The sequence below is a fragment of the Lepus europaeus genome, chromosome 8 (genome assembly GCF_033115175.1).
Source record: "Lepus europaeus isolate LE1 chromosome 8, mLepTim1.pri, whole genome shotgun sequence".
Lineage (NCBI taxonomy): Eukaryota > Metazoa > Chordata > Mammalia > Lagomorpha > Leporidae > Lepus > Lepus europaeus.
Genome location: NC_084834.1, coordinates 105,016,075 through 105,031,450, shown reverse-complemented (window position 1 = coordinate 105,031,450; position 15,376 = coordinate 105,016,075). Strand labels below are relative to the sequence as shown.

The following is a 15,376-nucleotide window of genomic DNA, read 5'->3' as shown; positions in this document are numbered from 1 at the left end:
ATTGCACACGTGGAAGAAATTAGGAAGTTATAGTGAATGTGTAGGAGATAGTGCAGACTCAGAAATTACCTGAAAAGACCTGATGTTTAAGCCTGAGGCTAATTCTCTTAAGAGAAAGTCTACAATAAAAAAAAAAGGAAAAAAAAAAATGAGAGAGTAAATCCTGGAAAAATGGGGAGAATCTGACTTCCAGAACTACAACATAAATGGATTGAAATGTCCAGTTTTCAACAATATCATAAGACATACAAAGAAACAGAAAAATATAGGCCAAAAAAGACAACAAAATCACTGTGCACGAAAAACGTGATTGTGGATCTACTAGGCAAAGATATTAAAACAACTTCTTCAAAATGCTCAAAGAACTAAAGAGACTTGGAGAATCTCAAAATGATGTATCGGCGATGGTGCTGTGGTGTAGCAGGAAAAGCTCCTGTCGGCAATGCCGATATCCCATATGAGCACCGGTTCAGGTGTCGGCTGCTCTGCTTCCAATCCAGCGAGCGCCCTGCTAACAGCCTTGGAAAAGCAACAAAAGATGACCCAGATGTTTGGACCCCCTACTACCAATGCAGGTAACCTGAATGAAGCTCTCAACTCCTGGTTTTGGCTGGCTCAGCCCTGGCCACTGTAGCCATCTAGCTAGTGAACCAGCAGATGGAAGATTGATTCATTCTTTCATTCTCTCTCTCTCTCCCTCCCTCCTTCTCCCTTTTTCCTTCTCTAGCCTTTCAAATACACAGATAAATCTTTTTTTAAAAAAATGATGCATAAACTAATGGCATTATCAAATAAGATACAAACTCTAAAGAAAACTCAAGAGGAATTCTACAGTTGAAAAAGACAAAAAGAAAAAAATTTCACTACAAGATTAAAAGATTTGAGCAAGAAGACAAGTTTCTCAAATAAGAAATTAAAATTACTAAATACTTAGAGATGAATAAAAATGAATACATATAAAAATTATGGGAAACGGCAAAAACTATAAACTATATAAAGCTATAAGCACACTAAAAAAAGGATTTCATCAAAACACACTATGAACACAGTAAAAAGTTAACACAGAAAATACTTGCTAATCTGATAAGTGATTAACATCAAAACAGATAACCTCTTAAAACTCAACAACAACAAAATCTGACTCAAAAATGGACAAAAGACTCAACTAAAATTTACTCCAAAGAAGATATACTAATTGCCAGTAAGTGCATGTGCATGAAAAGATGCTTAACATCTTTCCTAACTAGGAAAGTGTAGATTAAAACTATAATGAGATATCACCTTGCACTCATTAGGATAGCTACTACCTAAAAATGAAACAAAACAAATAAGTGCCAGCAAGGATGCAGAGAAAGTGAAATCTTTGTGCCTCATTGATGGGAATGTAAAATGGTATAGCCAGTGTGGAAAACAGTGACAGTTCATCAAACACCAAAATATAAAATGATCTTATGATCCAACAATTCAGCTTCTGGCTGTATACTTGTAAGAATGAAAAGCAGAATTTTGAAGAGGTATTTGTACACCTATATTCATAGCAGCATTATTCACTTTAGCTTATATGTGGGAGCAAACCAATTATCCTCAACAGATGAACAAATGAAATGTGGAATACACAAACAGTATATTATTTAACACTAAAAATGAAGAAACTGTTGTGACCCAGCAAGTTAAGCCACCACCTATGACGCAAGTATCCCCTAAAGGTACCAGTTCATAATTTGGCTGCTCCATTTCTGATCAGGCTCCCTGCTAACACACCTGGAAAAGCAGTTAAAGATGGTCCAAGTGATCAGGCCCCTACATCTATTTGGGAGACCCGGAAGAAGCTTCTGGATTCCGGCTGGCCCAGCCCTGAACATTACAGACATTTGGGGAGTGAACCAGTGGATTGAAGATATGTGTGTGTGTGTGTGTGTATCTTTCTATCTAACTCTGCCTTTCACATAATAAATTCTTTAAAAAAAAAAAAAAAGGAAACTGACAGATGCTACCACACAGACGAATATATTCTTTTACAACAATATGATTGCACTTAACATCATTTAAGCACATACTTAAAAATGGTTAAGATAATAAATTTTGTTATATGTATTTTATCACAATACAAAATACTAAATAAAAAGTACAACTGATTTTTATGTTCAGTTTTGCAAATCCACAGTTTCACAGTGACAACAGTAAGTTAATATCTCGTGTTTCAACTGCATTTCTGATTAATCTATCTATATTTCTTTTTTTTTTTATTTGACAGGTAGAGTTACAGACAGTGAGAAACAGACAGAGAAAGGTCTTCCTCCCGTTGGTTCACTCCCCAAATGGCTGCTATGGCCGGCGCTACGCCGAACCGAAGCCAGGAGCCAGGTGCTTCCTCCCAGTCTCCCATGCGGGTACAGGGACCCAAGGACCTGGGCCATCCTCCACTGCCCTCCCGGGCCACAGCATAGAGCTGAACTGGAAGAGGAGCAACCGGGACTAGAACCTGGGGTGCCGGCGCCGCAGGCGAAGGATTAGCCAAGTGAGCCATTATTTTATTTAAAAAAAAATAAACCTTACAAAATAATTCACATAATAGCCTCCTTTTCAACAACCCATAGTGCAAGGAGCAGTTAAGTACCTTGGGATAACGGAGTGATCATGTGCTATGTTACCAGCACATCCACCTGCCAATCTAGCTCTGCTGACAAATCTGTAACCTAAAAGCAAACTCTGACATTTGTCTCTGGATGAAAATATTTAACTAATCATTGATTTCTGTCTTATATATGTGCATACATGAGACATGCAGACACACACGCAGTGCAAGTACATGTGCATGCACATATACTCCTATATGCATACATATAGGCATATAGTGCAAATACTATAATGATATAAGATGTGACTTAACATCACAATTAACTTACTGGTAGCTTATTTTTGTTTTATACTTCAGAGTTCATTAAGGTTGATCAAATTTTTTTTTTTTTTTTACTTTCCACATAAAAGCACACTTCAAACAAAAGTCACTAAACAGACATTAGAGCTACTCCTTGGACATTAGAAAGAAGCGATGTTACTGTAGAATAAACACAGTGAACAAAAATGAAGGAAAGGTGCCACATGGAAAAAATCCTATCACAGTAAGATGTTTAATAAATGGGAGCTCTAAAGCCCTCAAACTTGAAGGCTGAAGAACCCATAGGATGAGAGATGGAATCAGCTTCAAAACCAAATTTTATAACTCTGTCAGGTAGAATTTTAGAAAGAAGTGCTAAGGAAAAAAAAAAAAAGGTTACCAGTAAATACTTCCATAAACTCCTTAGACAACAGCTTTGAGCCTTCAGAGAAACTTTTCTATGAAGAAATGCAACACAATTCAGACACAAACCCTTGTCCTTTTATCATATGGGTTTCCATGCCACCAAGACAACACCAAGTACATGTTCAGTGAGTTCAGCCTCCAGTGACAACAGTAGGATAAATCCACCTTTATTTTTCTCATTCTTTTGTGTCACATTCTGTCCTATGTTCAGGTAAACATGGGCCAGCACTGCTTTTGTTCTCTTGTGCCCGTATTTTAAATATTACAAAGTTCATGCCTTGCTCTGCCATTCTCATGGCCACTGTGTATGGGCCCTCACACAACTCTCCCTGCCCCGCCCTGAGGCATGCAGTCTTCCCATTCTTCCCAACCCTGCCACCATGACTGAGAGCCCTGATTACTTCAACATACCTCTGTATCTTCCCAATCCTCTGGAATCACAAACATGGTTACACGCATGAGGCCTCCAACCATCCTTCCAGGCAGGAATAGTCTCCCCACCATCTAAGCTCCCATGTGTTGTCTATTCCAGGCTTATAGCTTTTAAAACACTCTGCCTGTACTCTGGTTATGCTGTTGCATGAAGTATTTCCTACTAGGAGACAAAGATTATGCCTACCTACCTCAGGATTCACCCCAGCTATCACTACAGTGCCTTACTTAAATCAGTGCTTCAAATTGTTTTATTAACTTGCATCAGTAATCCTAGAGTCAATAATTAAGTCCGTTAACAGAGCTTACGGTTGAGAACCTTGAGGCTAGATTTAGTGGACAAAAACTCTGTGATCTCAATGCATGATTAAGTGCAAGGTCATCATATCAATTCTGTGTTGCGCTTTGATTCTTGTGCTAATAATTTATCCAAAAGAAGATATTTAAGATGTGAACAGAACTTTTTGTAGTTCTTAAGGTATTTCTTCAGTATGTTAAAAAAAAATAGTATTGGGGCTGGCACTGTGGTGTAGCAGGTAAAGCCACTGCCTGCAGTGCCAGTATATCATATGGGCACCAGTTTGAGTTCAGGCTGCTCCACTTCTGATCCAGTTCCCTGCTGTTGCACCTTGGAAAGCGGTAGAAGATGGCCCAAATCCTTGGGGCCCTGCACCCATGTGAGAGACCCGGAAGGAGCTCCTGGCTCCTGGCTTCAGATCAGCCCAGCTACTGCCACTGCTGCTGTTTAGGAAGTGAACCAGCAATGGAAGGTCTCTCTCTCTCTCTCTCTCTCTCTGCCTCTGCTTCTCTGTAACTCTGCTTTTCAAATAAATCAAATAAATCTTTAAAAAAAAAACAGTATTAATTATAACAACATCAAAGTTTCATGGCACTCATGATAACAGGAAGCCTTATAGTCCAGGCCAACAATGAAAAAGCATTCCCTATGCCCATTTTATTTTCCTTTTCTCCAAGTCTGCCAAAGAGAAATATGTAATAGTGTATTTATTTCTTTCCCAATTTTAACCATCCTTACATTTAAAAAATTTTCCATACCCAATTTAGAGGATAATATAAAATAAATTATAATCAAATTAATGTAAATAAAATAATGAACAATGAACAGGTGGCACTCATAAATTAACATAATTCAGATTGACTACAAAACTATTATAAAGAAAAAATTTGAAAATGCTTTTTCACTTTTTTCTTTTCTACTTCCTACATTATTACAAGTTCACATCCTTGGATGGTCTTTGTCTAAGATAAAATGAGTCCCACAAGAGAAACACAATTTGGCAAAGGTTTTGATATATGCATGACTCAGGACATATGTAAATTAGATACAAGATGTGAAAACTATGCCAAACCTTCCCTCTTCATTTGGAAAAGGAGTCAGGGTAGAAGATGTACCCCAGGGCTCAGATGTGGCATAATCAAGCCTACAAAACTAAGCAAACTGTCAACTCCCCCAACCACTCCATCAGTATAACATGTTGCCACCTTCCATGGGCATCTTCCAGGGGAGGAAAAGGTGGACAGCGACAGGCTTTGGGATCTGCTCACAGAAGCAGATGCTCAGATGTGAACATCTGAATATCAGTGCTCACACACCCTTTTTCCAAATCTGCTGTAAATAGCCACCCGATTTAGTCGTATGTATAATCACTGATCAAAAGTTCTCAATCACAGGCACACTGGCTCATAGCACTTTTTTTTTTTTTAACAGGTAGAGTGGATAGTGAGAGAGACAGAGAGAAAGGTCTTCCTTTGCCATTGGTTCACCCTCCAATGACCGCCGCAGCTGGCGTGCCGCGGCCAGCACACCGCGCTGATCCAAAGCCAGGAGCCAGGTGCTTCTCCTGGTCTCCCATGGGGTGCAGGGCCCAAGCACTTGGGCCATCCTCCACTGCACTCCTGGGCCATAGCAGAGAGCTGGCCTGGAAGAGGGGCAACCGGGACAGAATCCGGCGCCCCGACAGGGACTAGAACCGGGTGTGCCAGCGCCGCAAGGCGGAGGATTAGCCTAGTGAGCCACGGCGCCGGCTCATAACACTTTTTTAAATGGACTTTTTATAATGTGCCCCTGCAGTAGACTTGCTGAAATAGGCATGACAAAAAGTATGTTTTTGAAGGGACCAAATCCTAAAGCTAAGATGTTAAGGCCAGGATCTAAATCTATTTTCTGAACATATTTGCCCATAAAGACTTCCCATGGTACTGGCCCATTTCTGACAAGGATTAAAATGCCTCGGACATTAGCCACATGTGACTATCAGATAGTTTAGGACACGAGTTCTGTTCAGGGTTCCCAGACTGCTAGCTTTAAGCTTCCAACAACCTTTGCCCTAGCAGAAAAGAGCCCTTCTGATGCTGAAGGGCCCCCCAGTGGTCTGGAATGAGGAGAGGGTAGGAGGAAGATGAAGTACAGAAGAACATCTCCCATCTGCGTTTTAATCAGTCCTGTCCTGAGTTTTTTTCATTTCATCTATTTCATTAGGTAATGCCTAGTGATTTCATTTGACTAGAGAATTACACGTTTAAATAGATGCAGGACGTCTCTGCCCTAGCCCAACCCCCTTCATCTTAAAATCAGCCCGTGAGGAACCTGGAGAGGGAGAGCGAGTGGTTAGTGTTTCCATTCCCAGCCAGCTCCCTGCCATGACAACCCAGATGCGTTTACAAATCAGTAGTCTTCTAGCAAGTCCACAGAACTCCGGTTCCTTTACATTATGAAACACTTGACATAAAGCCAAGTACCCAAACACCCCTTTATTTTGGCAAATTTGGAGACCACAAAATATGACTATGAGCTGCCAATACTCACAGGGGAGATTTATTGGTTTTACTGAGCAAAGGCAAAGACTGCAGGAGAAAAGTATTTTCATCTGGGATTCTTAGCCAGAGTGTCTTCCCACCACAAGGGTGTAAAGCGTCTGCCCAGTATCAAGACCGCTCACCATGGACTCTCATTTGAGAGGCGCAGAGGCAGAGCAGTGAAACATGTCATCATCCTCCTGCCCCCAGGTGCCCCTCAACTGACCACCTGCAGGGACGGAGGACACACAGCAGAGGGAAGCATCTCCCTTAGAGACTGTCAGGAGCAACCTGTCGGCATCCGGATTTGGGCTTTGGTTTAGGGGCTGGTTGGAGAGGCAGAGCTTTGTTCTAGGTTAGATGCTGCCATAAAGTGGAGACGATTCTATGCCTGCATAGCCCAGTCATTGTTCCCCATAAGAAGAATAGATCAGAACAAGAATAAAGCTGGAGAGGAATTAGCAGACACTCCCAAATGAGTATCTTGACAAAGAACAGGAAAGGCTCAGTAGTAGACAGGAACAGATACTGTTCTTGGTCATACAATAAAAATAAGAATCACTGCTAGTTACTCTGTATATGTGCCTTATTAATTTCAGAAACCCATCATATAATATTTTAGTTTTTATGCAGATCCTTGTCTAGATCTCATTCTAGACCATGACTCAGATATGTCACTCAAGGCATTTTTCTGTCCTGGTCATTAAGGCTCAAATTAAGGTGTCTTTCCTGCAATTATCATAAAGTTACCTGAAATAAGACAACCTGGTTATTCCAATCACATTTCTGATGCCCACACTGGGTAAACCAGCTGTGTGGCACTGTGTGCTTCTCAAAGTATCTGTGATGAATAAAGTATTTGCTTCTCAGCCAGTCTCAGATTGGTTTTAACCACATGCAACAGAAACAAAATAAAAAAGCAGAACACAAAACATCAGCCCCCAATATTTTTTTAAAATTCATCATACCCAACACACATAACAAAAAGCATCAAACTGCCATAAATGTTTCTAAAAGTTTCACTCTCTGGATTCATGAAGCACACTTTGAGTTGCATTTTCTTAATTAAATTAAATGCATTCTTTTAAGATAAGTTAATTTTGTCTGCACTGCCATCCATTTCACACTCCCGTAACACTTGACAAGGCAGCATAAGAGGAAAAAACGGTCAGGAGTTTCCCCCTTGGAGAGGGCCATGCTATGAGACCTCCAGCCTTAATGAAGAGTAAATACCTGTGGCTGCTCCCCACCCCCTCCCATACAACAATTTCAAAGGACACATACAGAAAATCAGATCACCAACATCCCTGCTACACCCATCTAAAGTGAACCTCATCAAAAAGCTTACATTTCCCATCCAATGAGGGGTTAAAAGGCTTTTTCTTCTTATCAGGAGACTGAACTATATGCTTGTTAGAGAATTTTGCATAGGAACTTTCAGGCCAGTAGCGGTTGCGCTTCCCACCAGGACCCTCTGTAGTTGGTGACCACCACAGAGCCTCTCAGGGCATTGGTTTAAATTCCATCAGATTAATCCTTGAGCACCCACCTTATCTCAGCATCCCTGCTTCCCTCACTAACGTCCAGAGGCCCAGTTTATATCCTTAAATAGCAAATTAAAGGAACAAAAATAGTAGAGACATTAAATGATCAGCCAAATTAATCCACATCTTCATCAATTAAAGTGTCACTTCATCTTTAAGGACTTACACTGACCTATGCCATTCTGCAATTTTAGGAATCCATCCCCATTTCAAGGTAGCAGCCACTGTGTTCTCTCTCCACTCTGCTGAGCTGCTCTCCAGGACACTCACTGCACCTGTTTCTGCCACCATCTGCATTCCTCCTGGCACACAGCTGCTCTAAGCTGGAAATGCTAGAACAGGCTCCATTTAGGCAAGTTCATGTGGTCACCACTGCCTGATAAGACCAGACAGACACATGCTTTTCTTGGATCAAACTCAAGGTCTGGGCCCCTGCTCTCTGCTTAGAAACTGCCCCCATTTGGCTAGCATTATGGCATAGCTGGTAAATCTAGTGCCTGCAACACAGGCATCCTACGTGGGCACCAGTTCATGCCCCAGCTGCTCCATTTCTGATTCAGCTCCTTGCCAATGGCCTGGCAAAAGGAGTGGAAGATGATCCAAGCGTTTGCGCCCCTATCATCCACACAAGAGACCTGGATGAAGCTCCTGGATCCTGGCTTTGGCCTGGCCCAGCCCTGGCCATTGCAGCCATCTGGGTAGTAAATCAGTGAATGGAAGATCTCTCTCTGTCTCTCCATCCCTCTCATATTGTCCTTCATAACTCTTTCAAATAAATAAGTTAAAAAATCTTCCAAAATGAAAAAGAAAAAGAAATTAAGCTTTAACAAAAAAAGAAAGAACCTACCCCACTGATAAAATCTCTAGAGCAGATACTTCCTTTAACTATAATTTAAGGTAAATATGACTTATACACATATACACATAAAATACAGGTTGAGTATTCCTTATACAAAATGTTTATAAGCACAAGTTTTACAGATTTCAGACTTTTCCAGATTTTAGAATATTTACATAGATTTTTTTTTTTTTTGACAGGCAGAGTGGACAGTGAGAGAGAGAGAGAGACAGAGAGAAAGGTCTTCCTTTGCCGTTGGTTCACCCTCCAATGGCCGCCGCGGTAGCGCGCTGCAGCCGGCGCACCGCGCTGTTCCGATGGCTGGAGCCAGGTGCTTATCCTGGTCTCCCAAGGGGTGCAGAGCCCAAGCACTTGGGCCATCCTCCACTGCACTCCCTGGCCACAGCAGAGAGCTGGCCTGGAAGAGGGGCAACCGGGACAGGATCGGTGCCCCGACCAGGACTAGAACCCGGTGTGCCGGCGCCGCAAGGCGGAGGATTAGCCTGTTGAGCCACGGCGCCGGCAGAATATTTACATAGATTTTATCTGTTGAGTAAATCACTCAAAAAATTCCAGATTTTGATAAGAACTTTTGACCTGTATAATATGTATTATAAATACTGCATTATTTAATTACATATAAAATTATATGAATATGTAATATATAACTATGCACTTATACATTTTTTGTCAGATATTTTGGAGACATATATTATGGCAGACTAACATCTTTGAGCTCCATGAGGATTACCAATGATTATTTCTTTCACCATTTCCCAGTGTCTGGAAGGGACTAGCTTCCTACAAATATTTGTAATTTAATTAATTAATGGATCAAAGAATGGAGCATGAATATTTGTAGCATACAAGTTTTAAATACAGATACATATGTTGACATATGTGATGTCGTAAAAATGAGAAATTAAAGAATACTAATAATTACGGTCATTCACACTTTATATCAATTTCCCATTCTTTATAATAACTTCTCACTACCTCAGATTTTTGTATACATGAGTAGATAATTTGACACATACAGTTTAAAAAAAACATTGATTATTGATTCAGGTTTAAAAGTCATCATAATCACTCATTAAAATGACTTCCCTGCCATTTTCCTTCCCTAAATTGATTTTCAAGCCAGTACACCAATTTTCAAATCTTAAACAGAGCACATAAAAAGTGCATACTTTAATGTCAGGAAACTTAAAAATAATACTAAAAATTTTATTCAAGATACTTTACTCATAAGTGGTATAAGATGGTACCTTTTTACATAATTTACTTTTTAATTGGTTATTATATTCATTTGGGTCTTGTTAACCTTTTATGAATAAATGAGAAAAAAAATTAGAGATTTCTTATGTCTCCAAATCCCAGAAGTCAGTCCAGCTCTAAGCATGAAGCTATAGATCCTAAACTAATGGAATTAAAGTTGGAGACTTGGACCAGGTGCACATACGCTATACAGTTCTCCGCACTGGTTTTTAAAACCATACAGAATATCAAGAGTCAGTACAAGACTGCAAACGTAGTCTAAAACATAGTTTTAGCAGTGTTTGTTAAAACATATACTATAAAAACTCCAGCAGGCTGGGTCTATTCATACAGACAACAATAACAGAATAGTCAAGGTATCACTGAAGGACCAGCCAAAACAGAATGAATAAATAAATAATAAATTTACAAATAATAAATTTCTTATTATAAATAAGGAATGTAAGTAGTATTTTGAGAATTCTCAGAGGCAATGTCAAAAGTAATAGCTTTGAACCCCCAAGAAACAGTAAGCTGACAAGTAAAAGATGTCAAATGAATGTTCTTTTTGAACAAAGACTTGGAGTCAACAGTGAATGGAAGAGGGATAAACACTGACACAATTATCAAATTAACATCTGGAGATATAAACTAAATAAAAACACCTCAGATCTGCATAGTGAAAGAAGGCTGGGTTACTATTGACTTCAACTGCAAAACTGAAAAAGCAATACATGGTATTTTATTTGAAAATAGGAGGGAAAGTACATCAAAGCCACCATACAGAGAGACCTACATCTCATGTTTATAAAGTAAAGTCATTTGTACAAATTCTGACCAAAGATCTGTGTATTTCCCACTTCAGCATTCCGGGAGCAGGCTAAAGAATACTTTCAAAGTACTTTTTTTACAAAGACAGCCAATGACTCCACAGAAGACGTGAAATACTGTCCTTTTGGAGGAATCTATGTTTCTTTAGAAAGGTTTCAGAAACCTTTGAAAGAAATACAGAAAAAAAATCCCCCAACATCAAACAAGTGAAAACACATCACAAAATACTAAAACAGTCATCTTTGTTTCTTGGAATGATGTTGTTTTCATGTTTCAAATTAAGCCAAACATTACAACTTTTTTTTAAATGTTCTTTCCTAAACTTCAAATATCACAATGAGGCTTCCTTTCCCCTCTCCCTTCTGAACCCACTGAAGCCACACTATACTCCCCTCCCATCACCTGCAAACACACACACACACACACACAAAAGGGAAGGAGTCTTACCAGACCATCACAGTTGCTAATGGCAACAGAGGTTCCTGGAACATCCATGATATCGCCAACATAAGCACAGTTAGTATGCAAAGGCTCTGTTTTCCAGATTCTTTCTGAAGCACTTCCTGGTTGGTGGTCATTAATGGGGTCGGTTGTATTCCCAGGCACCAGAGGTGTCTCGTGCCATTCCACGAGAGCTCCAGGAGCTATCAGCTGAGTGTTGGGCTTCAGTCGCAGATGAAAATCTCTTCCAAATGCTGTGATGTTAAAGAACAATTGCTCAGGGTTGGAAGACACATCCCTCGTTGACCTCTTTTTGTGATTTGCAGAAAGAATATGGGAGAGATAGTGTCCTTCTAGGTTTGTGCTGACTGGAGTCACCAGCTCATACTCTCTATGTCTCTTTATTGGTAAATCTGTGGGGTGAAAAATAGAATTGTAGAACCCTGTGCAACAAGAGACCACAGGAGGACATAACATAGGCATAAACTGCCCACCTCATAAAACTGTATCTCGACTTGCATTAAAAATATGTTCTTGGATCACCTCATAAATACTAAGTTTTGAGAATGCAGTTCATTTCGCAAATGCATTCAGATAACTCCATGATTTTTTCTGTAAATTCTATATTACATTGTGTACCTACATGCTTAAAAACATGAATATAAATATGTCCACATATAATGTCTATATCTGGCTTCCTTAAAATCAAGACACATCCCCAATTAACTTGTTATAAGCATAAGTGACATCTGCCACAAACTTTTAACAAAATTGCTGCCACGGAGAAGTTTTTTCTGATTATTTTCATTTTTTCCATGTAAAACTTTTAGGACTTACACTAATCACAATAGCCACCTTAAGGTGCTTCTGCTATGAAACCTTTAGTTTATACACAATAATTTATAGTTATGGTTTATACATATTTTTTCCCTATAACAAACCACACTTTACAGGGGAGAAAACAAATTAAGTAACAGAGGAAGACTCTGCACCCAAGGTTAAACTGTGAAGGTCAGACACAACTCCAAAGCCCACAGAGCTGTTTTGCTGTATCAGTGTATCCCTGTATCTTGCCCAGTAATGGGGCAAGAATGAGGGGAGAAAAGAAGAAATAATAGTATGTAAATTGAACATGGATATACTGGTTATTCAAGAGGGAATAGTCTCATTTTATCCTGTACTCCTTACATGAGACAGATGACTATTTGAATATGACCATGTATAGAAGTCCATCTTACATTATGGGTGGCCACTTAGATGTTAAACTGAGTTCCTCAATTAGCACTTATTTCCCCTGTCTTAGCCAAATGTGAATACTGTGTCTACTAAAACACAATCATCAGAGAGGTAAGACATTAAATAAGCCATTTTTCACTCCAAGCAATGCTTCTAAGACCAAAGGAGAAGTACATACTAGAGAAGGAAATAAAGAAGGCGAAAAGAGAGCATGGAAAGGAAAATCTAAAACCATGAATTTTAAAAGTTCCTCATTTTCATAAGTCTAGCTCCAAACTAGCCCTATAGTACGTCAAAGTATGCTGAAAAATTATAAGAATCAAATACTGCTCATCTATAGAAACTGCATGTTTTGTCACCCAAAACAAAGTATTAAAGCATGAGATCCATAAATGAATTTATGACCTGCACTCTTAAGGTATCCTTATAGAATCACTGTGTTCTCAAGCAGTGTATAAAGTAGGGGAAGGCAAATGAAGGTGTTTTGCCAGTGAGAAATTCTGTATGCAAGTTTGTTATTATGATGTCACTTGTAATGCCCAAGTATCTCTATTAATAAAATGTCCATGGCATGCAACTCTTGCAAATACGCACTAGGCAGACAGGAGGGTTCACGCAGTAATGGAGCCACGTGGTGCCTGAGCTGTACAAGGACCGAGTGCCAGTACAGACACAAAGGTCTGGACTCCCACATAAACAGACCCCTGCAAATACTGTTGTAAAGTCCGCTTTAGACTAAAAAATCTAAATTTGGGGAATGAACACAAATGTCCCGCAAGCACAGAGATGGATGGAACATTTCCACAACAAGGGATAAATCAAAGCCTTGCGTGTGGGTCTACAAAGCCCATCCCAATTAACTATGAATTCCTGAGGTAAAGGAACTGTCCCATCCAATTCAGTACTGCCAGTGTTACCTAATTCAAGATTTTGTATGTACCAGGGTTTCCTGATGGTTGAATCTGTTGAATGAGTATTACATCAGGAATGCAGGTAATGGGAGAACATTCACTTTGTCTGTGCTGCTACACATGCTGACTTACATGAGACTACTCGAGGTCCATGGGTGTCTGGCTGTACCAAAAATCTCAGTTATAACTCGCTCTCTCCAATCACTGGCTTACTGTCTCAAGGGAAGAAAGAAATAATCCTTATTTTCAGTGTGTGGATTTCCCATCTCCACTGAAAGGGATTCACCCAATTGAAGTCTAGACAATATCCTGATGCCTGGATTAAGTGACTGGAGAATCGACAATTTGGAAGATTGCAGAGACTCTTCCACACCCTGGAGGATACCCAAAGCCTCATGTTTAGAGCAAATCACACATCCTTGGCTCTCTAGTACAGTTCCATTTTTCCAATGACAGACAGCATGTTTTGAAATTTTATTCAAAATAAGAATAGTGAATTTCTATAAATGATAAAGAATAAATCATTCCTAAACTGTGCATATAAGTGACATTTTTTAAATTAAACCCTGAAGGAGACATTTTCCAGGTGGGAATTAAGGTGATCAGGAAAGAGCAACCCCTTAGACTACCATCTCCTGGAGGGTAATTAAGGGAAATGAAAAACTTCCCAGTCACCTGCCACTTGCTAGCAAATTAAGTACCAGTCTCTGCAACCTATGCTTGAGAAATTATCATTTCCAATACTCAGAACAATCACAGCTGGTATTTTCAGCCCCATTTTACCAGTAGTAAAAAGTAGACCTTAAATGTCTAGAAGGCCTGATGCACAGCAAATAAATTTGCTATTCTATCTCCCACCTTTTTAATCAAAAACCTTCTGATAGCCACATCTCCTTCTGGCTAATACCCCATTCCTTCACTCCCCTTGAGAGCAAAACACTTCAAATGACTGATTATATTAGCTGCTTCTAATTCCTCTCCTCCAGTTCTTGTTCTTTCTTCAGCCTATTTCAATCAGGCTCTTTGTAAGGTCACTAGGAACCACAAGTTGCCAAAGACAATAGTCAAGCTTCCATGTTTTCACTTGCTCCAAAGCAGCATCTGAGTCAGTTTCTCTTTCCTTCTTGAAAGAATTGCTTTATTTAGCTTCTAAGACATCATTCTCTTCTAGCTCTCCCCTTGACACAGTGGTCTCACTTTCTCATATCCCACCCTCAAGTCCCTTTGTTTGCACAGCCTGTAAACATGAAAGCTGCACAGTACCTGGCCCATGAACTCCTCCCCTCTGCATCCATCCTCCCTGGAGCCTCATGAGATCATTGTGTCCAGTGACGATGCTTTCCTAGCCGTATACCTCTACCCAAGGTTTTATCTGAGAGCTCTTCTCTTAGAAATCCCATTGCCTATGGATCCTCTCTTAGTGGATATTCACTGGGCATCTCAACACTTCCAAAAGTGAACTCTCGATCTCCCTACTCCCAAATCTGTTCTTCCTTTCACACCTCAGTAACTGGCAACTCTATCCTTCCAGACACCCAGACCAAAAACTTGGCTCAATCACCTTGAGCTCTCCACACACCATAAACGCAATCTTTTACCAAAGTCTGTTTATTCTACCTTCAAAAGACACCCAGTCTCTGACTCCTCACCACCCTACCTGCTTCCGTCCTCGTCTAAGCCCCACCACAGTTTTCAATGCACTTCCTAACCATTCTCCTTGCTTCCGCTCTTATCCATTGCAGGTTATCCTCAAACCAGGGCCAGC

The 15,376-nt window shown here is 40.0% G+C and overlaps 1 protein-coding gene across 5 annotated transcripts in view; it reads right to left on the bottom strand.

Annotated features, from left to right (window-relative positions):
• The window catches only part of ADAMTS3 (ADAM metallopeptidase with thrombospondin type 1 motif 3), a 321,081-nt gene that overhangs the window by 285,858 nt on the left and 19,847 nt on the right, over nt 1-15,376 (bottom strand). For 2 of the 5 annotated variants that reach the window (XM_062198709.1, XM_062198710.1), the window contains exon 3: nt 11,471-11,877. The exons of 2 other annotated variants lie outside the window; for them this stretch is intronic. In XM_062198709.1, the coding sequence (XP_062054693.1) occupies nt 11,471-11,877 (407 nt within the window). The remainder of the gene's footprint in view (nt 1-11,470; nt 11,878-15,376) is intronic. One more of the 5 variants, XM_062198711.1, reaches the window with a different exon arrangement.